Genomic DNA, 24,510 nt, shown 5'->3' with positions numbered 1-24,510 from the left:
TCCACCCTGCATCCATCCTGCATCCATCATCCAGCCACCCATCCTGCATCCATCATTCATTCATGCACCCATCCATCCACCCTGCATCCATCCTGCATCCATCATTCATTCATCTACCCATCCACCCATCCTGCATCCATCCTGCATCCATCATTCATTCATGCATCCACCCATCCATTCACCCATCATTCATCCTGCATCCATTCATGCATCCACCCATCCTGCATCCATCATTCATGTATTTTTATGACCATATAACTTAGCACACAGCTTGTCAGTGTTTAATACCAGTCTCGAACCTTGTACTCCAGCACCAATGATACATGATTAATATTAATTGTTTTTAAAAACATGTATTTATTCAACACCAATTTCACACCTTAGTCGGAACATCATTTTTATTTGTTTTTTTAAATATCTATTTATTTAACACCAAAGTAAGTCATGTATACATTTTTATGGTTCGATAAGAGGCTCGAACCTGTTTTCCCAGCACCAAAGTCGGCCGTGCTATCCGTCAGGGTTATGTAACCGGGCTATGTAGTGACCAGCCAATCCTGCGCCAGGATTGGCTGGGGGGGCACCATGACTCCTCGCCCAGTCGCCCTGGGTAACCCCGGGGGCTGCGGCCCGCCCACTGGTCCTCTCTCTAAGGAGGAATTCACAAGAAAACGATCTGCGCATGCGCGGGCATGTTTGTGCCCAAAAATACACTTGCGCAGCTGCAGCAGCCCGATCCTTCCCCCCCCCCCCCCCCCCTTGCGCACTCCGGGAAGGTCGGGTGTCTCCCGGTTTCCCGGCCGGCAGATAGCGCGATTTTTTAAAATAATTGTGTTTGGCTTCTAGTGACGACGTGGTGGGTCCATGGGGCTTAGTGGGGCTTCGCCCCTACGCCCCAATGGACGCACCGCGCCTGTGTAAGCATTTGTTATGTGACTTTTCTTTCTTTTTTCTCTTTGTCAGTCATGGATCAATTGGCAGCCCTAGAACACAATTAAAAGTGCTTTTTATTTATATTTGCTGTTCGAAGTATGCACCAATAAGTGCTGAAAATACAGCTTTAGGTGACTACTTGTTTTTGTACCGACTGGGCCATCAAAATAATCTGCTGGCAACCCTAACCATAGGACTGTACGTTGGTTGCAGGATCAGCACATTATTTATTTCCTCCACCCTCGATCCCCGATTAATGCTGCAATAGTTTAACATAGATCTTAAACCCTACGCTGCCGTCAATCACATGCTGAGTTACTTCAAGTGTTTGGGAATGCACCTTACATTCATACAACTCGCTCCTCATTCTCGCCCTTCACTTTCACGCTCACCCTGCACTCACACTGACGACCATGCACTCACACAATTCACCCGCTCACCCTGCACTCACAGTGAACACTCACAACGCATTTGCACTGTCCACCCTATACCTCACCCTGCAGTCACACGAGTACACTACTCATCCTGCACTCATGTGACACTTCACTCACCTTTACCACTCACTGCTCAATATGCAACTCACTCAAACAAGCCCATCAGTAATCATACATTCATTCGTCCCATTCTGAACTTGCATCCGCACCCAAATTCATATGGTCACCTCACTCACCCTGCAGTCACTCCTCTTACCCTACTCTCGCACTGTTGCATCGCTCACCGTGCACACACATGGGCACTCTTGTCACCCACACAGCGTGCAGAAGGTTAACGTGCCTGCTACAAAGAACGTGTACCATGCAGATCACAGAACTGAGTGTGAGTAAACTATTGAGTAGCGCTATAAAAAAATGAAATGTTTGTCAGAAAGATGTTATAGAGAGATGAGGTGCATTGTTGGTGAGTGGCAGTGAAGGAATTCATGGAGAAGGAGAAAACTGGTTGGGGCACCAAAAAAGACTGTTGCACCGTGTGCGACCAGTGTTAGGACCAGCCCTGGCTGGGAGTGTTAGTCCCCTCCGTATTTCTGGTCTAGTGACTCCCCTGCTTCAGGCTATTATTATTATTTACATTTGTAGTGCGCTACTGTTACCAAAAGATGCCCTTGGGCTAATAACCATCTGCTGCCTGTAGGCAAATGAGAAACACACAGAAGATTCTTGGTGGAGCGAAGCAAAGGAGGGTGCAAGTTCCATAACTGCGTGCCCTGCATCAAAACAGTGAGACAGACAACTCATGCCTTCTTGAATTAGGGAACAATAAGCAGAGTGGCACAGGCCGAGAGGAGCATACGGGTCCGACCCGTAGGCTTGGTGATGAGAGGATGAGAGAGAACAGCAAGGGAGTGAGAGAATTCGATTGAAGAGGTCAGGGATAAGGAGAAATGTGAATTGCTGAAGAGAAGTGTGGACACGTAAGAAGTGAGTGTGAGCCAAAGGTGAGGGCTTCTGTTAGAACAAAGGGGAGATATGAAAGTTGAATGGGGGACTGGAGAGGTGTAAGATACAAATAGACAAAAATTTGAATGGAGAGACGAGGTGAATGAGACGTGCTGAGGGGCACGGGAGGTGACGGACCAGAGAGGTCATGAGATAAATGCGGGAGACTGTTAGAGATGAGGGCAGTGAAAAGACAGAATGGCAAGAGGTGATTAAAGGTGAAGTGAGAGGTTGAATTGGGAGAGTTCAGAAGTTGTAAAAAAGGCTGAAAGAAAATGGCCTGCAAAGTGAGAGAGGGTTGGAAGGAAGGAGGTTAGAGGAAAGCTGCATGTGTAAACTGCTTAACTCTGCACAAAACCGCCTGTTGTTTTAGGGACCCTTGCTTCTCCTGGCCAGGGGAGCTTCTAATGTGGCAGCACGTATTCCTGCGGAGTGGAAGGCCCTTGTCAAAAGTTGACTAGAAATCTTTCTGATGTTAATTGCTGTATTTTGGTTATAAACGGGTACTGATGAGGTGAAATCTTTCCTCAGTGTTACTGTGTGTATAAAATGTCAAAATAATGAAGCAATGCTATCCCAAAATACGCGGCATCACATAACATCACTTACATTTTCTTCCCACACAATTTAGTTAAGCCTGTCGCGTAATTTGGTCCTCACCTGCCTCATAATTCTAGTAGCCCTGCCTACAGGTTTAGAAATTTTTGCCTCAAAATGTTGACAGGAGGGACTCGGCATCCAAACTTTGAAGACCTCTGCTCTACACCAACCTAGAAGTGATAGAACAGCACTACATTCTGGCGACACATAAAAGTACTACCATTGTGCAGGTTCCTATTTTTCCTTTTCCGGCAACTTGCACGCAGAGCGGGAAAACCTGTCAGTACCAGTGAACTGATTACTAATTTGGAACCTTTTTTAGGAGTTAAAATGAGGCACTCCACTAACTGGGGGTGGGTTGGAGGTGAGGATTCTGCAGTTAGATAGAGTACCCAATAGAAAGAATGTTACCAAAGTGAGGTAACTTATTTTCGGATGGATATTCTACATGCAGATTTCTCACCTTAGGATGCATGCCAAAGCAGTACCTCCCCAGATGAAGGGTCTATTGAGTTGACTCAGGCCAAGAAGTCCTGCAGGACCAGCTGGGTTAGATGTCGTTAACACTGTACTTGGCTGTTAAGGCAGTAGTGCTTTGTGAATTCATGTACCAACACCCCCATCGCAGCCTGTTAAATGTCATGTACGGGTACCCCATGTGCCAATGCCATGGTAGCAGACTCAGTCCTGTTAGAATAGGCTCTCAAACCGTCTGGTGGCTGCTTCTTGGCCAGTGAGTTGCAGATCTTAAAATAGAGGACTAGCCACCTCAAAAGGGTCATCTTCTAGACTGCCTTTCCTTTTTTTATCCCAGAGCTCTGCACAGGAAGCTGATTGCCACATAGTAGTTTTTGGTATGATCGGGGTTCAACCAATGAAGTCTCTTCTGACTCTTTCAAGGATGGGGAGCAAAGAAGCTGACAGGATGAAGGGTTGCCCTTCGAGGAAATGAGTCACAATGTTAGGCAAGAAGGCTGCCCTACTCCTCAGCATAAGTTTGTCTAGAAAATGTTAGTGTAGGGAGGTTGCACCTGATACAGTTTAGAGATTCTTTTCCAGAGCATGGCCAGGAAATGGACTCTATAGACCTCTGGTACTGAAGACATAGTCAATATGCAAACCTGAGACAGAGAACCAATGGGTTGCAGCGACCCGGTAACGCACTGAACCAAACCCCTAACAACCACCAATATGTTGTCAAGATTTATTTAAAATCAAAATACTATCCTACTGCATGCAATATCAATAATAACATTTCTAAAACGTGTTTGACTATAAGGCTACCCCTTCCTGATCCCTGTGAGAATCGTTTATTCCACCACGGCCGGGCGGAATTTTTGCATGATTTCCGGATGGAGAGATATGTATACCCTCCATATATTGTTCACGAGGAAAGATCTTTCTGTTCCGTCAAATAAAAAAATATATAGGAAAATTCCTTAATCAAATACCAGGGAGGGAACTTTGTTTTGCCCTGAAGAAAGCCCAGGACCAAACAGGCCACCAAACAAGGGCTGAAACATGTTGGCACATCTTTAGGATCATAGGACCATTACCTCCAAACGACCTCTTGTATATATTTATTTTAATATCCACTACGTCCCCGTGAATAAAGGGATACCTGGGGAACGCAGTAGGGTTTTTATCTTTAGACCCTCTGGCCTACATCTTCTAAGCGCTCCCTGAAACACGGTCGAGCCCACCCTGATCTTTAGGCGTCAGGGTGAACCCGATGATGAAGCATGACACCAATAGGGTGTGTGAGGGTTAATTAACAAAAAGGAGTTGCCTCCTTTCCCACATTAGAGCAGAGTACGCCACATAAGTCTAATTTTGAGCTTGATGCTTCTGGATACTTTACATTTGTTGTAGATGTGATGAATTGCCAACGTGAAAGCAAGTATTGAATCCTGGTCCTAAAGGATGGGTGTGCTCCATTAATGGCAAATTAAAAGGAACTTGGAGGCTGTTGCCACAGGAGAATAGAATTAGGAGGACTAGCACACCTGCTGACCTGTTCATCGCCTACCAGACCCATGCATGTTCAAGGCATCATATACCTGGGGTGACTGCTGCATATTTGGGTAGAGTGCCGTTGCCTATATGCCAGCCCCCTGGTGTAGCCTCTGAATTTTCTGAACTGGTATGGGAACTGCTTGGCACGGGTCAAGTCATCCAAAAAGTGTACAATGGCTCCACTGTCGTTGAAATGCTCCAAGGCAAAAGGCGAGAGCTGGCAAATGGCATATACATGAGGCTTGTACATCTCAGAAACATCTGTGGTACACATCTACATATGTCGGCAGTGGGCAAATTGGTTTCAACCACAATTTCCAGGTGGTCAGCAGTATCTAGGCCAGTGCACATCACATATTTGGGTGTGTGTTGTCCATCATGAATTATCTGAGCCAGAGAAAGTCTAAGTTCTTCCAGGACCACCAGCAAGGTCTTGTTAGCTATGTACTGTACAGCATGTATGTAGAGACTCAATAAACAAAAAACATTGACCGATATCAATGCCAGTCTCGGCTCCTTGTCAGCACTAGTTGTGGGGAATGATTTGGGGTTCGCGTTGCTCTTTGAAGCTTGAACAACTATACTCTCAGCATTAAGATGCTCATTGAGATGATAAGGACTACTAGGAGCCACCATGTGACACCTGGCCATCTCCCCATTCACCAGTGTGTAGGAACAGGGCTTTGGCCAAGTTCCCATTAAGGTATCAGTGAAGGCATAGTTAAAGGGGAGCTAGAGTTCAGATGTGGCTATCTCATGCTGCAAAATTCCCATATTGATGTTAGTTTTGGTCTTGACTTAAGGCATTTGCAAATATTGGGTATCAGCTGCTTCCCGGACCACTACCGCAAATGATGCAAATTCTATTTTCAATGATACAATCCCCATGGCTAACTTCATAATTTTAATGATGGAATCTATAAAGAGCCTGGGCTATTTTCAGCCTTTGGATAATAATTTGTTTATGACAATATTGAAAATCACTGAGTCCGGTTCCACCTCTGACATATTGCCTCCGGAAAAGCTAGGTTTATTAAGTCCCATTTTAACCCCTATTCTTATTGATTTGATGATGATGTCTTTAGCAAATTGCATGGTTCCCAAAGCTTGGAAACATGCTCTGGTGCTACCGTTACTCAACAAGCCAATTTTGAATACCTCTAACTGGGCCAACCATTACCCTATTTCCTTGCTGCTACTTTCTGCTAAAATCGTGGAAAAGCACATTAACATCCAGCTTTCTGGCTTTGTGGAATCTAACACTAAGCTCCACCCCTCTCAATACGGTTTTTGTCCAGAACACAGTACCAAGAGGCATTGTTCGGGGTCACTGAACATTTTAGGCAGGAGCTGGACTCAGGAGGATCTGCAGCTCTTATTCTTTTGAACCTCAGCACTGCCTTTGACACCATATCCCAGTTGGTGCACCTTAAACGACTAGTGGGAGCAGATTTTCAGGGCTCAGCGCTTTTATGATTTAAATTCTTCTTGGAAAATGGCTTTTTTCAGCTGATTGCCAAACTGCACTCCATTGTTTTTTCTTCTCCATGGAGTTCCTCGAGGTTCATCCTTGAGTCCCATGTTATTTGATGTCTATGTTACTCTGGTGGCAGACCCCTATGCAGACAGCACCCACATTCCATATCAGTTTTTGACTTGGACAATAGCACTTCCTCCAACTTAACGTGTTGACTTTGGGAAGTTGCTACTTCTCAATAAGGGCCCCCTTTTCCAGGGAGTTAAATTTTCGGGATCTACCTGCGTTCTCGGCTTTCACTTGCTCAGTGGACATGACCCCATTGTAAAATGGAGGCTGCAATCCTTTATGGGATCTCATCCCAAATGAGGAATTCAGTTCCTTTGAAACAGCCTGTTGTACTTTTACTTTGGGGCCGGGGCACTTCCTCGAGCATGCCAGACTTTCGGTGATCACTAGGAACACCTTAACCTCTTTTCCGGCAGCTTCCCCCAACCACTATACTTTACGGGCCTTGTTGGAAATAGGTGGGAGGTGTACCCGCAAACGGGAAGGGGGTATCCTTTTCCCATTAGAGCGGCCTGGAATGGAGAATTGAAAGTGGAGATAGGGAACTCACTATGGTCACGTGTGCAGACTAGAACGCACTGTCTCAAGGAATGCTAGGTTTAAACTCATCCACTTTCACTCTGTCCAACGAACATATATAACACCATGCAGGTTACACAGGATTGATCCCTCCAGGCCCCAGAGATGCCCAGATGTGGTCACCCAACAATGTCCTTCCTGCATACTGCATGGCATTGTTCCCCGTGCTTTATTTCTGGGACCTTGTGGTCCAGATGGTGATGACAGTGGTGGCAATCCATTGTCTACTGAACCCAATTGCGTACTTACTGGGGGATGTTTGTCAGGGTAGGGACCATAAGATTGCTTTCAATTTTTTACACGTTTCTAGTTTTGGCCAAGTGCTCGGTGGTAATTACTTATATGGGTACGGTAGGCCCCAGTCTGGAGCGCTGGGAACATGCTGTAGCAGAATGGACTGTAGCGGATGAAGTGAGCCTCAAAAAATGCAGGCCCAATGACAAACTAGGTGAGGACCTTGACACTTGGGGCGAACTGCTGTCTACCTTTGTGGACCTCTCTGACTCTGACCGGGCCCCTGGTAAGGGGGCTGGTAGCTCCTCATCGATATCCACTTCGGATTGACCTTCACACTCTCACGTATTTGTTGCTGTCTCCCCTGGTTACTTGTGGGCTTCTAGGACTAGCTTTTACACCACATGACATTCAATATCTCCATATAAATTATAGTGCAACTTTGGATCCTTACCCTGGGTGGGTGAGGGCAATTATATCCTTGAATTAGAAACTCCAGTACCTATGAAGTTACAGTGGACTAACCTAATTCAGTGGTCACATAGCCGAACACCACACTAAGGTTTTTGCATGTACAGTTAAACTGGGGAGAGTGTATGCTGGAACTTGGAAAATAATTTCTCTCCATTCCCCTTGATTATGATATACAGAAGTGAGTACAACATTTTATGTGCCCACAGTCAAATTCGAGCCCCGTCTGCTTTGGTCCATCCCAAAACTTGGAACGGGTGAGCCCTTTAGAGTCATTGCTCACTGCCTTGCATCCAGAGTGGACGTCTCGCATACCCAGCAGGAGTTTGGGTGAGCCACTGAATACATGGAAGGGCGTTACATATTGGGCTCTGACCATGTCTATCAGCGTGCCCATCCAGCCTCTGGTGGAGAAGCGCAACACCTGGGCTGGTGCAGGGCGCATTTCGCGCCTGTTTTCCTTTCAGAAATGTCTGCAATTTTGGCATTGCTATGTGCGCCTGCTTTATGAGGAATGCCAAGGACTTAAACAGTATTATCAATAACATACGTATCCACTGTATTAGCAATGGCAAGCAGAAAGATTTGACTGTTTTACACGTTTGTGTAATTAAAGTCCTAGTATGTGGATGAAGGTAAACTTTGGTCTGCATTTGTTTTTAAAAGTCCTTTTCTAAGGTATTTTTTTATTTCATGAGGAATTTCATATCACACTGCTTAGAACCTCTGGATTACTTAAGAGCGCAAGGTAAGAAAAAGATTCAAAGGGGTATTGGAAAGTTAGAGTCCAGTGAGTGAGTGTTTGCCCTGGACTGTCATCTTTTATTCGTTGAGTTTAAGGTGAGTTATAAAGGTTCAGTTTTCAGGTTTCTCCTGAAATGTGTGTTGTTATTCTGTGCCAACCTTGGGGGGAGGCTTAGGGTGTTCCATACCTTGGGACATATACTCTGAGGATCTTACACTCCTGTTTCAGGAGTTTGAAGATATCTTTTTAGAGCTCAGTCCTGAAAGTATAAGAATCGGAATGTTATGCTGCATGAGTGGTTAAGTTGCCGTTTTCACTTCATTAAAGACATATTAACTAAGCAATGCATTCCTCTCCCCCATTCCTGTCCTTTAACACAATATTCTAAACCATTCATTTCTACTGGATGGCAAGCACTTGCCGCACACCAACAATGCTAAGCACATCATTACAACTTCCATGCTGTCTGTGCTTGCTGATTATTTCATTTCTTGGTGCATTGAAGTTTAGTTACTACTTTTCTGACACACTATTCATTATTAAAACCTCTTTACACTTTTTGGCATCTGCTATACGGTGGAGGTTGAAATCATCTACAAAAGACTTTCCCTAACTTCTAGGCCTAGAGTGCTGCTTATATCATTATTAAGCAAGGCTGGACAGAGAGGATTTATTTTGTTATAAGACGCGAGGTTCAAATTAAGCAGTCTCTTTTCTTATTGTTTATTTGTAGCACGTACAGGCAAACTACAATTCCCACAATCCTACTCATCTAGGCAGGAAGTGTAAGCATAGCAAACATACAATCAACACCCTATAAATAGGGCAGTCCCACAAGAAATGTTCTCATTTCTTGCTGCTGAGAGAAGTTGTTCTTTTTATTGTTCGAATATTTTTATTTGATATAAAATGGAACAGAAAATCAAGAATCACACAATACGAAGATAAGCAGTACACTCCAAATGTCCGAGGGAAGAGAGAGAGACAATTACATCAATTGAATGATATGGCTGGTGATAGTATACACGTAATAACGAGTGGTTACGAAGCGTCTCTTATTACAAAGCACACATGGTGGTAGTTATGTCTAGCAATTGGTAGGTCTAGTTATTCACAATTCAGACTGTCTGATCAGAGAGTACTGCAAAACAAGTCTACTGGCTCATGAGAGGAGAGGGGAAGAGAGAGAAAGAAAAGAGGGAGACAGAGAGAGAGAGAAAAGAGGGGAGAATTAAGGGGGCAAGAGGCATGGAGGGTACGGCTACATTGGTCAGGGGTAAGCTGGATACATGATAAATTCTGGACATTACCCCAAACAAGCGAGGAAACGAAAGAGGACTTTGTGGCGGCTTGTTCTCCTGTATGTATTTATCAAATGCGTCCCCAGGCCACCACGGCTCGATGAGCCATGGAGCCTAGAGTATAAAGTGTTATCAGCGCCTCTAACTGAGCACAGTAAGTCGCGCAATAATCAGGCCACACTGCTGTTTAAAGCGTAAAAGGCCATTTATTAGGACCAAGCTGCACAAACATAAACAACCAACATTTAATAATCAACAACAACTCCCCCCCAACATCAACTCAACCTTCATACACTCCGGACTCACCTTCCATTCCACTCCATGACCCATTCCATTCTTCATCCCTTTCTTCCGATATCTCTTAGCATCCTGGCATTACTCTCATGCCTCCAGTCCCCCCCATCATTCACTCCTCCCCCCCACGAGAGGTGGGTGCGCCTGCTAGTAACTCCCCCACCCCTCCCAAGTACCGCCAACCAGGGAACCCCCTTTAGGGCGGTTACCTGCCTCCCCCCTCTGGGAACCTACTGTGCATCTTTCGCCCCCATTCCTTCAAGCATTCCTGTGACACCATATCGCCTCATACCACATCTCTCACTTCCATCATATAATAGGCATTCCCTAGTATCGAAATATGCACACCGTCATCCCTAAAAAGCAGTCTTTCCTCCAGTTGTAGTCCAGGGTGCGCTATCACCTTAATGTCTCTGTCTTTGCAAAAACCCTCATAGCTCTGTTCAACTTCCTTCGAGCTTTCTCAACTGCCCCATGTTTGATCGCCCCCTGCCAAATCCTCCTGGGGACAAATTTAGTCCATGCAATACAAGTACCAGATAATTTCTGTTTCATCACTTCCAAGTCTCTTTGCATTAGCTGTAAGAGCACCAAACCTGACAGCTGAATCAAGTTTTTTCCCCCCAAATGGATAATCAAGGGATCCGGGCATCCTTTCTGTGGGACCATCTTCGTGAGCCAGGGCAATAGTGCCCCCCATCGCATTCCCCCTTTCCCCCATCAATGCACCTCATGTTGTTGTCCTCTGAGTCCCAGGTTACGGCCGTACACCTGTCGTTCTGCATATTTGGATCCCCAGTGCACGAACGAATGCCCCATAATCCATGTGACCGTCTTGGCCCCCGGGCCACCCACGCAACCTAAGAGAAGAAAAAGAAATTAGTACACATCCTGAAACACAGCTCCCCATCACCCCACGGTCCCACATTACCCCAAAACCTCGACCAGGACCCTACTTCCGGACATAATGCTCACAACACCGAGATTTCCACCTGTCAATCCGCCGGATCCTGTCCCATGACCAATCGAACCGTGCAGCTGCCGTCGCCACCCCAATGCAGAAAGAATGTGTTCCAAATCCTGCTGGGTTCAGCCCTATCCTGTTCAATGCCAAGCGCAAGACCGCCAGCAACTGTGCCACCGTGACTCTAGCCCCAGACGCATGACAAAAGATCTCACCCACCGTAGCCACCGAGGAACCCATAAACGCCCTCCACTCAGACTCCGGGCACACCCTCCCAACCAGCCTCACACAGCCAAACCCACTTTCCCCTACCCAACTAATCCGTTTTAGACTGACTCAACCAAATCCCCAGACAACCCGCATCCAACCTGATTTCCTCATACCTCCTGCCGCCTTTGGCCCTTGTCCCCAGCAATTCAGAGACCCTGAAAGCTCCAAAAAACATCCACACCATGCACAAGCGGAAAATACAAACCTCAAAAATTTCATAACAACATAACGGTAATACCTCAACCAACTTAACCAACAAATCAACAGTAACAGCTTCCCTCAACATTCCTTCCCCCCTCTGCTCCCTACCCCAACCTCTGAGCATCCTACCTATGACCACATCTTTGGTAGGGTCAAAACCGAAAAACAAAGTCCCATAGAATGACAACCCCGCCAATTTCCCCGCAATGGTCGCAGACGACAACCCCTTGTCCAAACAATGTAATACAAACTGTAACACCCCTTGCTCCACTACTGCACGATCTCCACATGTCGCCTCTTGCTGCCATCCCATAAAGGAGCCGAACTCAGCCCATGCCAGCCTGTAGGTCCGCCTCTTTGAGTCAGCCACAGATTTCTCCACCAGGCCTAACACCCTCACTCCCCCAAGGCCCAGACGCCGGCCGGCAGTCTGGTCTTGCACTGATCTGCTCCAGGCGACAATCTCCGGAACCGCTGCCACTGGAACGAGACAGAGCATCCGCGATATCATTACTTGCTTCAGGGACATGCTTGGCTCGAAAAACTACATTCAACCTCAAACATTTCAGCATGAAACTCCTCACCAAACGCAGCACTCTCAAATCTCTCGCCCGCTACCGGTTGACCAACTCGACCACAGTCAGATTGTCCACATGGAAAAGCACCGACCTGTTCTGAAACTCCGATCCCCACGCCTCCAAAGCCACCAACAAGGGAAAAAACTCTAGAAACGCAATGCTCCTCCCCTGCTTCACCCAATGGGCCAGCCACTCCTCAGCATACCATCTGCCATCCCAAAAGATGCCAAAACCGGCTGTCCCGGCTGCGTCAGAGTAAATTTGGATTTGTCAGACCATCCTTTCCTCCACAAAGTCGAGTGACACCCCGTTGAAATAAGTGAGGAATGTCAGCCATGTCCGTAAGTCAGCCCGCACTCCCATGGAAATCCGGATCCTGTGATGTGGTAAGACTGCCCCCGACATGACCATGCCAAGCCGCCTGCAGAACGTCCGTCCAGCCCTCACCACCCTACATGCGAAGTTCAGGAAGCCCAACAGTTGCTGCACTGCCCTCAACGCAATCCTCTTCTCACCAATCGCCCACAGCAAACATGCTTGTATCTGCTCCACCTTTGTCTGCGGGGGGCGAGCCATCCAGTGAATGGAATCCAGCTCAATTCCCAAGAAAGTCAAGCAGCAGCTGGGCCCAGCTGTTTTTTCCGGCACCAAAGGGACTCCAAAACGCCACAGTCCCCTGAGATATTTTTCCCAAGGAAGAGAAAGTCATCCAGATAGTGAGTTACGTCGCGAGGCCCGCTAATCTGTGTAAAAGCCCATTACAAAAATGTGCTAAACATCTCAAAAAGCGCACAGGAAATGGCACACCCCATGGGCAAGACCTTGTCCACGTAGATGGCCCCTGCAAACTGCATTCCCCGCAGAGCGAAATCCACCGGGTGAATTGGTAAGAGGCGGAAAGCAGATTTGATATAACACTTTGCTAGTTCGGCCTTTGGCCCATACCCCCACACAAGACGAATTGCATCATCCACCGATGCATAGAGCACCCGTGAGTCTACCTCTGCAATGAAATCATTCACGGACTGTCCCTCCGGCCAGGAGAGGTGATATATCATGCAAAACTCACCCTCCTCCTTCTTTGGCACGACTCCCAATGGGGAAATTATCAAATACTCAAGAGGGCCAGTCCGCAAATGGCCCGCCACCCTGCCTTCCGACACTTCCTTCGGCAATTTTGCCGCCACCGCCCCGGGCAATTCTTACCCTGATTTAAGATTGTCCGCCCATCTCCAAACCCTCAGCGCCTGGTAGCCCACAAGAAAGCCCTCTGTGAAACCCCATTGCAATTTCAAAGCTGCCTCCCTGTCTGGGTAACACAAGAGCCACGGGGCCATCGCCTCTACCTTAACCGGAGTAGGCGCCCTTCTGTCCAGGCTGCCCCCTACCCTTCGCATTTGTGTTTCGCCACTGCTCCGAAGGCGTGACCAAAGTTAAACATTGAGTGACCGCATGCCGGCCTCCACATTTGGAGCACTCGTGCTTGAACTTACAAGTGTACCGCGAGCAATATTCCTTGTTGTAGCTCCAGCAGGCACCGGTATTGCTTAGCCGATTGAGCGGTGTCTCCTGCGGGTGTAGCAGCCCACCCCAGACTGGGCAGGCCGCGACGGAAAGGACCGATAAGGGGTGCGTCGATGCTATCCACTGCAACCACAGCTCCTGATCCATTACACCCCAAGGTTTGTCGGGGTTCACACCAACCCGGGCCCAGAACTCCTCATCATAACTCAACCAGGCAAACCCCCCAAATTGTAACTGCACCTACCTCATAATATCCATGTACTTCAACAGGGGGATAGCCCTATCTAAGTGCTTCTCGCAATATATACTTGCGTAGATGAGAAAGGCAGATGTCCAATTCTCCATGCTCACTGGCACCCTGGGTCGCCTAGTCAGCTCCCGTTCCTCCTCCTTAGATCCTTCCTTCGCCTGCACTTCCCTGTGCAAGGGCTTGAATACATCTACTTATTCACGCTTCCAAATCCTACTCTTAATCTTATCCGATAAGTGGGTCCCCAGGGGCATGGCCAAACCCATATATGGCAGTTTCTTCTGATGCTTGTCCTCTGCCTTTCCGTCCTGGTCCTCCTTCCAGTCAGTCGTTTCCTCTTTCCCTACAGGTTTGTCAGTCTGGACCCCGGCCGTCATCACTGCCTTGCCTGCCACAGCTGCGGGCGCCCCGACCCCCGACACACCAGCTGCCACTCCCCCCGCATCCCGGCCAGACCCGTTCCCCACACCCACAGACCTGTAAGACTTCTTCCGGCCCCCCTTCGGGCCTTCTTCCCAAGCAGACCACCAAGCCCCCTCACCTGACAAAGGCATCCGCGTCACTCCCGACCGTCCTTCCGAGGCTGCTGGCCTTAGTGGTGGACGCTTTCGCCTTGCCTGTCTTCTTCTGTGAGGCCTGCAAAACACCAAGACCACTGTTGCTCTACACCCCCCGTCCTGTCCAAGTCATCCCTCACCTCCCCGTCTTCCAACTCATCACTCTCATAACAATAGTCCAACTCCAAAACAGGGTCATCTGCCACAGGCTTCCACACAACCTCACGTACTGCTCTCTTCACTCCTTTCTGCACCTTCACACCACCACCTTTCTCCCGCACCACAAACGACATCATTGCCCACTCCCGCGCTGGAGGGAAGGCCGCAGCAGACCCCCCTGCTGCTTCAAGGCGGCGTCCAGAGGTCGTCTTACACCCCGCCAAACCTGCCACCACTTTGCTGACCTTCGCCAGCTGGGATACCCTCTACCCCCCAGGTCGCTCCAACCTGGGCGGGCTCTGGCATTGTCGGGCCTCGCCGCCGTCCAGGCCGTACCTGACTGCCCTGACTGCACCCCTCTGCCCCCCACTGGCTCCCGCCGGGCCCTCTCCCCTCTCTCCCTATCCTCCTGCTCCGCCCATCGCTCCTCTTCCGAGGTGGGCATAGTGGGCCCCTCCATCTCTTCATCCCAGACTGCCCCTGCCCTGAGTGCTTCCAGTTCCGCCCACCGAGCCTCACACTCCTGCACCAGCTGACGCTGTTCCCTGATCCTGGCTTCAAGGTCCAAGACCTCCCACCTGGGCAACAAGGGTGGGCAATCACCCTAGGTCCCACGCCATGCATGTGCCTCCAAGGAGTGATTGCACCATGGAGCCACCCACCCCAGACCTCCCAGACCTCCGAGCCCCCAGTCACACCCTGCTGCCCCTCTCCTCAATCCCATTCAGGACCAGGGGCCGAGATCGCCGGACCTCTGAAAGATCCATGGGCATGTCCCCCCCAAGAAACTGAGCCTCATCGCATGTCGTCTCCTCCCCCTCACTGTTCACCCCCTGCTCAGCCACTTCTAAACAAACAGGAGCTGCCCCCACTGCCCCCAGGCTCCCCTCCCGAACGGGCACCGTGGAAAGTGTGTCCTCTAGAGAGTGCAGGCCTGCCCCTGCACCCCTGCCTCCTCTTTCTGGGCTAATAGCATTGGTCGCAAGGGGGGGCTTCCTCACTCCCCCTTGCCCAAGATTGCCAACGGGCGCTTGCTCTGCCCCATCCAGGCACGGAGGCAGGCTCTTATCCCGGCCTCCGCGCGGCGCTCCTCTTCCCCCTGTGCACCACCCCCCTCCCAAATGCACCTCCAGACATGCCATCACCGCCGCAGATACACCCGCGGAGGCCGCCTGCGGGACCCGCTCGAGCCCCACCCACGCCTCACTAAGGACCCAGGGCCTCAACAAGTCCTCCCGCCCGGCCCGCCCCAGAACCCTCAAGGCCTCCCTTACCTCTGTGGCCGACACATTGGCCATAGTCCCAAGCAAACCGCCGCCGTAACACCGGACAACACCGAACCGCTCCACCGACCAGTGGGACACGTCGACGTACACCTGCAGCACGTAGAAACCCCAAAACGCCTACACTAACTTCCTAACACCTTACAAAAAACTACCCCACCCGACAATGCCAGAATGCAGGAAGAGGAAGTCGCCTTCCTCTCCTGCATTCTTATACCCACCCCCCAAACCATACCACTACCCACAGCCTGGCCCTCCCCGCGCGGAACGACCCCAGGGGAAGACTAGACTGCGTCTTCACTTCCCTGCATTCCACCACTGGTGCAAAAGCGCGGGGTGGGGTGGGGTTGGATTTCCAGTCAGAGAGGACTGCTTTGATGCCGGGTCTTTCATTGTAGCCGGAGACCTCGATGGATTTTGCCCGCAGTGGGCTCACTAACAGACATAAAAATAACTTGCATCGATCGCAGAATACAATGCGGCTGATCCCCAACTAGCGATAAGCTAATAGACACCGAGAGGGATTCGATGGCCAGATAACAAGCGGTCGGCTTTCCCCAATATCTTCAAGTGCCTACTTATACGGTGAATCATGCCAACTAATGCGAGCTTGATTCTTTGAGAATAATCATTCAGGATTAAACTGCTGAACTGATGACAACTATATAGAAACAATATTAATCCACCATTGGATTAATAGGCGCCTACACTCTTACCTATGTTCCTGTCCTGAGGAAGACCCGTACAGACCTGCAAATCAGGCGTTATTAGGGTCGAAACGTCGACGACATTAGACTATAGGACCAGTTGATTGAATCCAGGATACAAGAGCTAAATAATTTAGCACACTGGACTACATAATTTTTGAATTTAGGAAATAGCTGGCCTATTGAATTGTTTTCTACCTTCACTCCCTCCTTTTTACTCACTTGTATATAAATCACCTTCTTTATCACTTATGCACATTGTCACAATTCACTCACTTGCTCTGTTGCGCCGTTTATTGTTAAATAACATGTGAAGATTGACTTTTCCATGTATTTGTATTTGGGTCCTAACAAGAAATAAGTCATGAATGAGTAGACTTGGTGATTAAAACCTCTATGACCCTCTTTTTCTGGTTTGGTTTTGTATGTACTATTTTCATGTAATTAATTTCATCGGATGCAAAATATGATGAATCACTGGTTTTAAGAGATTTCAGATGTATATATGATTTAAGGCAACTAGGTACATACCCGACAGAACCATTGTTTATATTTAAATAAGAGAGGAGGGGGTCTTCTAGTGAGGAGGTGTGACGGTCAAGTTTCGCCGCACGGGCTGAGATATGCCTTTTTGATGTATTGTACAGCATGAGAATTCTAATTTTGAAAAGGAAAGAGTATATTTAGTTTGTGGTGTGCACAGTGTGGCGGCTAATTTCTTGGTTTTAGGTCGAGCCTAGAGCAGCACATGCGCTGCTTGCTCGACTTTTAGTAAAGGGGTAAAAAAAAGTGCTACCAGATGCTGCCATGGCTGGCCTAAAGCTTGAGCGCATGTGCGCGCGCTTTGCGTGCCTCTTTCCGCGCTTCAATTCCCTCCCCCTCCCCCACTACAGATCTCGTCACTCTGCTGGCCTCATGAAGTGTAATTAGCCTGGCTGCGCGCGAGTTTGCACTTTTCAAGCACTCGTGCTTCTGTTGTGATTCTTCCTGTGTCTGGCAAGCACCAAGACCACTTCACTTCTTTTTCTTCTTTTTACAATGCTTGTTCATTAGCAGGTAAGGACTGGCAAAAAAAGTTCCCTGTGTTCTTAACTGATACTGCAAGTTAAACTTATTCTTTAGTTTCTTTCATTTTATGATCCAACTTGTTTACGAGACTCACATTTTCTTTCCATCTGCTTTCTAAAAACAAATCTTTTGAATTGCTGGGTCAATTGAAAGTTTACATATGATAAAAGCGTTCCAAAAGAAGTCTCTGCTTTCTTTCTAAATATTTCATTGCACAAAATTGGTCATTTTAAACTGAAATGGTAATACATGGGTTTGTTGAGACCTGTTTTGTGTGTTTAGGATTTAGTGGGTATTGCTTGGGCACTTTTGCTAGTGAGTGATGCCTACAGTTCCGCAACTTCTTCCAGTTAGCAGCAACTGCATTAATTGCTTCTTTGGAGTGTTATCGCCACGGTTGTAGTCGGCGTTATTAATTTGAGAAAAGACTGAAGTGTATTCAGTGTGCCTGTATGTCTAGTGCTTTAAAGGATTCTAGCAGTATGTTCCATTTCAATGATATTGGCGTTTTCCGCAGACCTCTGCATTCCTCTCTGCAGAGCGCTTGACTTTCTGCCATCCCTCAATGGGTCACTTATTCTGACCAGGTCTGTTGGCTTGGTGGAGTGGATCATTTCCATCTGTTCAATATTAGACAATCTGCTATTAGTAGTGTCAGATCTGCAAATTTCGTTTGCACTTTTTGGCCCTTGGGTCTGCAGTAAAATCCCAGTATAGAGCTTTCGGGTGTGTCCCAATGTGCTCCCCCAGTTGTTTTAATTATTGTGTCTACCACTTTTGCCCAGTATAGTGAGAGGGCCAGGCATGTCCATAACACGTACAATAAATTTGCATCTGGGGCCACACACCTGGGGCATTTTGCTGACACTTCTGGGTACATTTCGTGTAGCCTGTGTGGTGTCACGTATGCTTTGTGCAGTATCATGTGTTAAATGAATGTGAACCTAGTGTTGCATGATACTTTCCTGGGGAAGGCTAATATTGCTTCCCACTCTTTATCTTGCAGCTCCTTGCCTAAATCCTGCCCCCATTTTTAGGTCTTGCGTATGCAGCGCGCATGTGCTGCATAGGAGGGCCTTTAGCCATCGCTCTGCTCATTTTCAAGCACTGCACTCGTGCTTGTGGCGGCATTCTCCTTGCGGGACATGCTGTATTCAGGACATGTGAGTAAAGCTCCGCCTACTTCCCGTCCATCTTTTTAATTGGCTCCTGTCCCTCTCCTTTGTAAATGGTGGCTTTTCATTGGTTATTAGGCTTTATAGTCCCTCATTAGTAACTCCCTGTCTCTTTTTGTAACCTCCCATGAGGACACCCCCTATTTGTTAAGCCCTAGGTTTTAATCAAAACCTCAAAGCACTATTTTGTTAAAGGCCTTCAGACAGGACACTCACTTGGTCCTAAACGAGGTTAGCAGTGATTACTTTACCAGCTAGCACACCTCACATTTATATTAGACCTTCTATACATTTCCCTCCATCAGCTCCACATAGAGTACAACCTAATCCAGAATTAATATAATTATTCTTTTGTCATATTTCAAAGCTACTAACTGTATATATTGATGTACTGTGGTACTGTCTTCCATGCAATGCATTATGGGTCGGGTGGATTTACCATATCTTCAAAGTTTATGATGCTCACTAGGGACATCTAGGCCCAGCTTGTGGTACTGCACCTACACATCTCACATTTATATTAGACCTTCTATAAATTTACCTTCATCAGTTCCACATAGACTACAAGCTAATCCAGAATTAATATAATAATTGTTTTGTCATATTCCAAAGCTATTAATTATGCATATACAGACATAGCTATTTGAATGTACTTTTTTAAATCTATGTATCCGTCAATCCCTCTCTCAGCCAGCCAGTCAAGCCAAACCAGTCAGCCATTAGCTGGTCAGCCTTAAGCCGGTGACCCAGGAGAGCTGCACCAGACAGAGGGTCAGCTTAGCCTTTCACTCCACCTTTCAGCTCCGTCTTTCAGCCAAGTACGACATCTTGGCCTCATCAGCATTAGCTGGCCTGCACAGCAGTCCACCTCAGCCGACTGCCCTACGTAAAAAATCACCGGTCGGCATTGACGCACAAAAACGTAACAGAAAACGTCATCTACACGTGACCGATCTTAGCCAAAAGGCTGAGAAGCAATTTTAATGTACTTATGGTACTGTCTAGCATACAATGCAATAGGGGAGTATCATATGTGACCAAACGTTTGATGCTCATTAGGGACCTCTACTGCACCTACACATCTATTTTAGACCTGCTATAAAATTCCTTTCATTAGCTCCACATAGAGTACAACCTAATCCGGAATTAATATAATAATTCTTTTGTCACATTTCAAAGCTATTAATTGTATATATGGACAGAGCTATTTGAATGTACTCGTGGACACAGACACAGAGCTAGCCAAGCTGTCGGTGAGAGAACACTTGGTAGTAAAGTCTGCCTGAGGCATTGAACCATATCTGTCTTGTATAAGCAGTGCACATGATAGATTCCTAATGACCCGGTTCAGGTTGAATCTTTTGCATCACGTTTTAGCGGAACCGGCAGGGTTCACACCGTCTATAGTGATGAAGGGGCCCTGTGGCTGCAACCACAGGTCCCCACAGGACACCCTCCATTTCATCCTATTATGCCCCTTTTCTCATATCCCAGGAGTCTTTACCTGAAGGCAATTTTAAAGAAAGCCAGATTCAAACAGGCACTTTTATTTTTAAAACTGGCCCCAGATGCTTTTACACTTTTTTGTACCATTAAATTTTTAGGGGCTGCATTCAGATTAAGGAAAACAAGGGCTAGCGGTAATTTGTAGATTCCTTGTTACAATTACCTATCACTTTTAAGAATGGTATCCATGTCTGTAGATGAATTGGACCAATGAGGGTGCTAACGCGGGATTACTGGTTACTAATTATCTTACCAAATCCCAAACTATGTCGACTGAATCGTTGGTACCTGTCGTTGAGTAAAAGGTAATCTCACAATAAGTCAATCAATTTAAGAACTTACACCACTCTAAATGACCACCAACCAAATTTAAGTTTTAAAGATTTAATATAAAGTCAAAGATAACTGAAGATACAAACTTCTCAAAATGAGATTCAAAAGGTAAATTGGTATCACTATAAACATGAACTTCTTGAATAATCTAAGTCTGAAAAACAAAATAATAAGTATAAGCTCAAAAACCATAAGGGTTGTCAAAATAGATATAAGTTGCAATCTCAAAGTCATTACAGAAAAGAAAATTAAGGTTAGTCTGTCCCTACACTATACTAAGTGACATCCCTACTTAGCAAGATCTTAACCCTCTAGGTGTCAGCCGTGGTGACTTCCTAAGAAGATCACGCACTTCTCTTTGTCTCTTCTCTGATAATGGGTCTCTCCCGATCAGCCTATCTGCCTACCCATCCGCTTCCTTAGGCTCCCAAAATCATCTGCTCTGCTCTCCTCCCGGGTCTCTTTCCCTAATACCAAATCACATTTCTGATAGGAACGCCCCTTGGGACGCCCCTCACGTGGTATCTCTGTGCGCGGCAAACTCCATGATGGTACTCTTGAAGACCCTCGTTAAAGTTGACCTTGGTTCCCAGGCTTCTTCTCCAATGCGCCGATACCCCCTACATTCCTGGAAACTCCTACAGGCCTGCGCAAGGCGCCACTGAACAAAGTCCCTTTCATTCGAGCTGATTAGGACCCTCGCACCTGCATACAGCTCGTCCTGCAGTGGGCCTCAAATTCCAGACTCCACCATATCTTTAGTCGTAAAACACTCTCAAAGCTCTGTGCTGGACACCTCACGACCTCTTCTCTAACGAGCACATGGCAATTTAAACGACATGACATTATCTGCTCTGGCCTACTTGATTTACATGCAGCAGGTCCCTGCACTCTTAAAACGTTAACTTGATTTAAACAGCAAACATTCTTAACTAGCATACGTTTCTAAAATAACACATCTATAAAGCATATACTTTTAACCCTAAGTTCAATAGTACATTTGGAAGAACCATGTCAACCTTATCTCACATTATTTTAGCAGCACGTTCAGGTTTGCTGTGAATTGCCCTAAGGCCTACACATTATACTGGATTTCAAAGTTACATTTAATTCGGACATGATTCTTTTAACATGAGAACATGAGGTTTTCACATATATTCTAACATTTCTACATTATCTCACACCGTTATAATTATAGTTACTCTACTTAACATTCTATACATTTCGCCACTGAATATAAAACACTCTGTATATTTTCACTCCTAGATATAAAACACTCGTGTGCAAAACATGTTTAAACTAACTACGTGCTTGTAAATATGGCGTACTTATACATTTTTTTCAAACTTGTGCTCTCTCAGTCCCCCCTTTGATGACCTTCAGGGGTCATCATCACCAAGACACCAAAAAATGTAGAACCCTTCAAAGTGAAGACAGGGCAGTGCCACCTCTTTTCATACTCTCTAATGCTTTCAGACTCTTATATTGAGTGTCCTGCATCGCTGTCAACTCTTCTTCCTGTTTCTTCATAGCTCTCTGCAACCTATTTGCTCTATAACATTGATACAAACGCACCAATCCCCACAAAGTGATTACACAAATCACTATTATGATGATGGGTTTCAGTATGTACCAAACGATACCCTTTCCTAAGTTGGCAAACCAACTTCCAACTTTACCCATTCCATGACCCACTTTTTCCCACACATTTACCTTTGCCAGGTCCTCAACTTCGTAGTGTATGGCAGTGATGTTTTGTATATACTTCTCTAGAGGTTTTGAATTGTCTGGAATGTAAGTACAGCATTCCTGGACCTTCAAGGCCTTACAGACTCCTCCCTCTTTAGCTAACAGAACGTCTAAAGCAAGTCGGTTCTGAAGAACCATTGCCCTAATCGATTGCATCTCCCCTTCTATCAGCATCAAGGATCTTGCAGTACTGGCAGATAGTCTATCTATGACTGTAGCTAACCTCCTGATCTTAATGTCAGTCAATATCAGTCCTAAGATAGGGAATGCAGCGCCTAGTACATCTCCAACTACCTCTGCTGCACCCAGCCCTCGCTTCCATCTAGTTGGTATTTCTTTCTTTGGCGTGTCTAAATTCTCAACATGATATATTTTAGGGAAGACAACAGCCAGATAGCAAGATCCGTACCAATTATCTGGTAACTTCACATAGGCATTTCTTCCACATACAAAATATACATTTGGTATTGCTTGCATCCCTTTCAAAAAGTCCTTAGAGTAATACTCCAATTGAAAAGCATGTTCACAATTGACTTGACCTACATAAAAGTTTTCATAATAGGAGTAACTCCTGTGAATGCACAGTTTCCCCCGTTTTTCCTTATCCAAAGCAATTGGACCAATACTACCTTTTCTTTGATGTGCCCTTTCCTCCTTGGTCCAATCTGTTTCCCATTGTCCTGATGCCTTCAAAATCTTCTGCCTCCTGTATCTAGTATCTACCTGTGCTATAAACTTTTTCTCAACTTCTGAAATTTGACAAGTCAGATTGTTTCTTCGAGCATGTGAAGTATCTAACGTTTTCCATGGAATAAACCATTTGTGTAATCTGTCTTCGCTTTTGTAGTAGTCCCATTTGTTCAAATGCTTGAAATTCGGAACCTCTGGCAATGTCGAGTCGAAATTCGAGAAGTAATACTCGAATCCTTCTCGTCCATAAAACATGCTCAACAATAAACTGCACGTTATTCCATATGTCAACGGAAGATGATGGTATCTGATACCCTCCTCCACTGAAGCTGGTAATTGCATACAAACGTAACAATCCTTCACTTCCATGGCATCAACATATTCATAAAGCAATTTAGCATAAGCATTTGACTTGTAATTTCCCTGTGACGCATCTGTATGTAGCCTTTTTATTTCTGCATCTAACAACGCTTTGTCTTTCTCATTGATGTTTCCCTTCTCCTTAATAATGGTAGTTTTCGGTGTTGATACTCCCTTATCCTCCTTGACTGCGGTTTCATCCCCTTCGTGTCCCACTAGGAATGAAACAGTTACCACTAAAATTATAAGAGAAACCACTACTCCTAAAAGTGTAACAGCTATACATTTTGCCCTGCGGTTCGGGTTGCCAGCCTCCATGTTCTCAAACAGTGTCTCTTTGGACGTTCTTCTCGCATCAACTTCTTCCCCGTTTTCAAACAAAGTCTTTCTCTCTTGCAATGTCTCTCTTTTGAACACTTGGAAGCTTGACAATTTGTTTCCGCAAAACAGTTCAAAGTCCAGTAGAAAATTAGACAACCCTAGCCCTTCTCCATCCACTAAAATGAAACCCCTACCATTTTTCTTCTTCCACTCGGCGCTAGGTTATCTTGCAAGAATTTTACAATTTCTTTTCAACAGTCTTATTTTCGTCTGAAGTTATGTATGACTCAAGGAGTGACACTACGTCTTCATAAATGTCCATCCGAAGTATCATTCCCTCAGGTTCTGGGCAGTTCGTACCACAACATGGAAAGTCAACTTTTTTCTAGGATTATTCTCCTTATTTCGCTCAAGACAAGTGGACGGACGAAATTGAGAGTTAACGTTTTTTCAATTTCTACTCCTGGTACTATCAGTTCTACATCCACAATTACAAAGGGGTCCGTTCTAATCAGGATCACTTTCTTCACCTTTCCAGTTCTGCGCCCCTTTGAAGACATTCGTAATATGGTATTAATCCACGACAATAAGCGCTCCTAGCATTTCCACTACTCGCTCAAGCATTTCCAAACGAAGAAGAGTTCCCTCCAATATTGGATA

General features: G+C 46.4%; 1 protein-coding gene across 1 annotated transcript in view; it reads left to right on the top strand.

Moving 5' to 3' along the window:
• Positions 1-24,510, top strand: part of LOC144767494 (germ cell-specific gene 1-like protein) — a 116,828-nt gene that overhangs the window by 9,191 nt on the left and 83,127 nt on the right. The window contains exon 2 of the mRNA XM_078650902.1: positions 13,703-13,708. Within this exon, the coding sequence (XP_078507028.1) occupies positions 13,703-13,708 (6 nt within the window). The remainder of the gene's footprint in view (positions 1-13,702; positions 13,709-24,510) is intronic.

This window comes from Lissotriton helveticus, chromosome 7, assembly GCF_964261635.1.
Source record: "Lissotriton helveticus chromosome 7, aLisHel1.1, whole genome shotgun sequence".
Lineage (NCBI taxonomy): Eukaryota > Metazoa > Chordata > Amphibia > Caudata > Salamandridae > Lissotriton > Lissotriton helveticus.
This window is presented reverse-complemented; position numbering and strand designations above follow the sequence as displayed.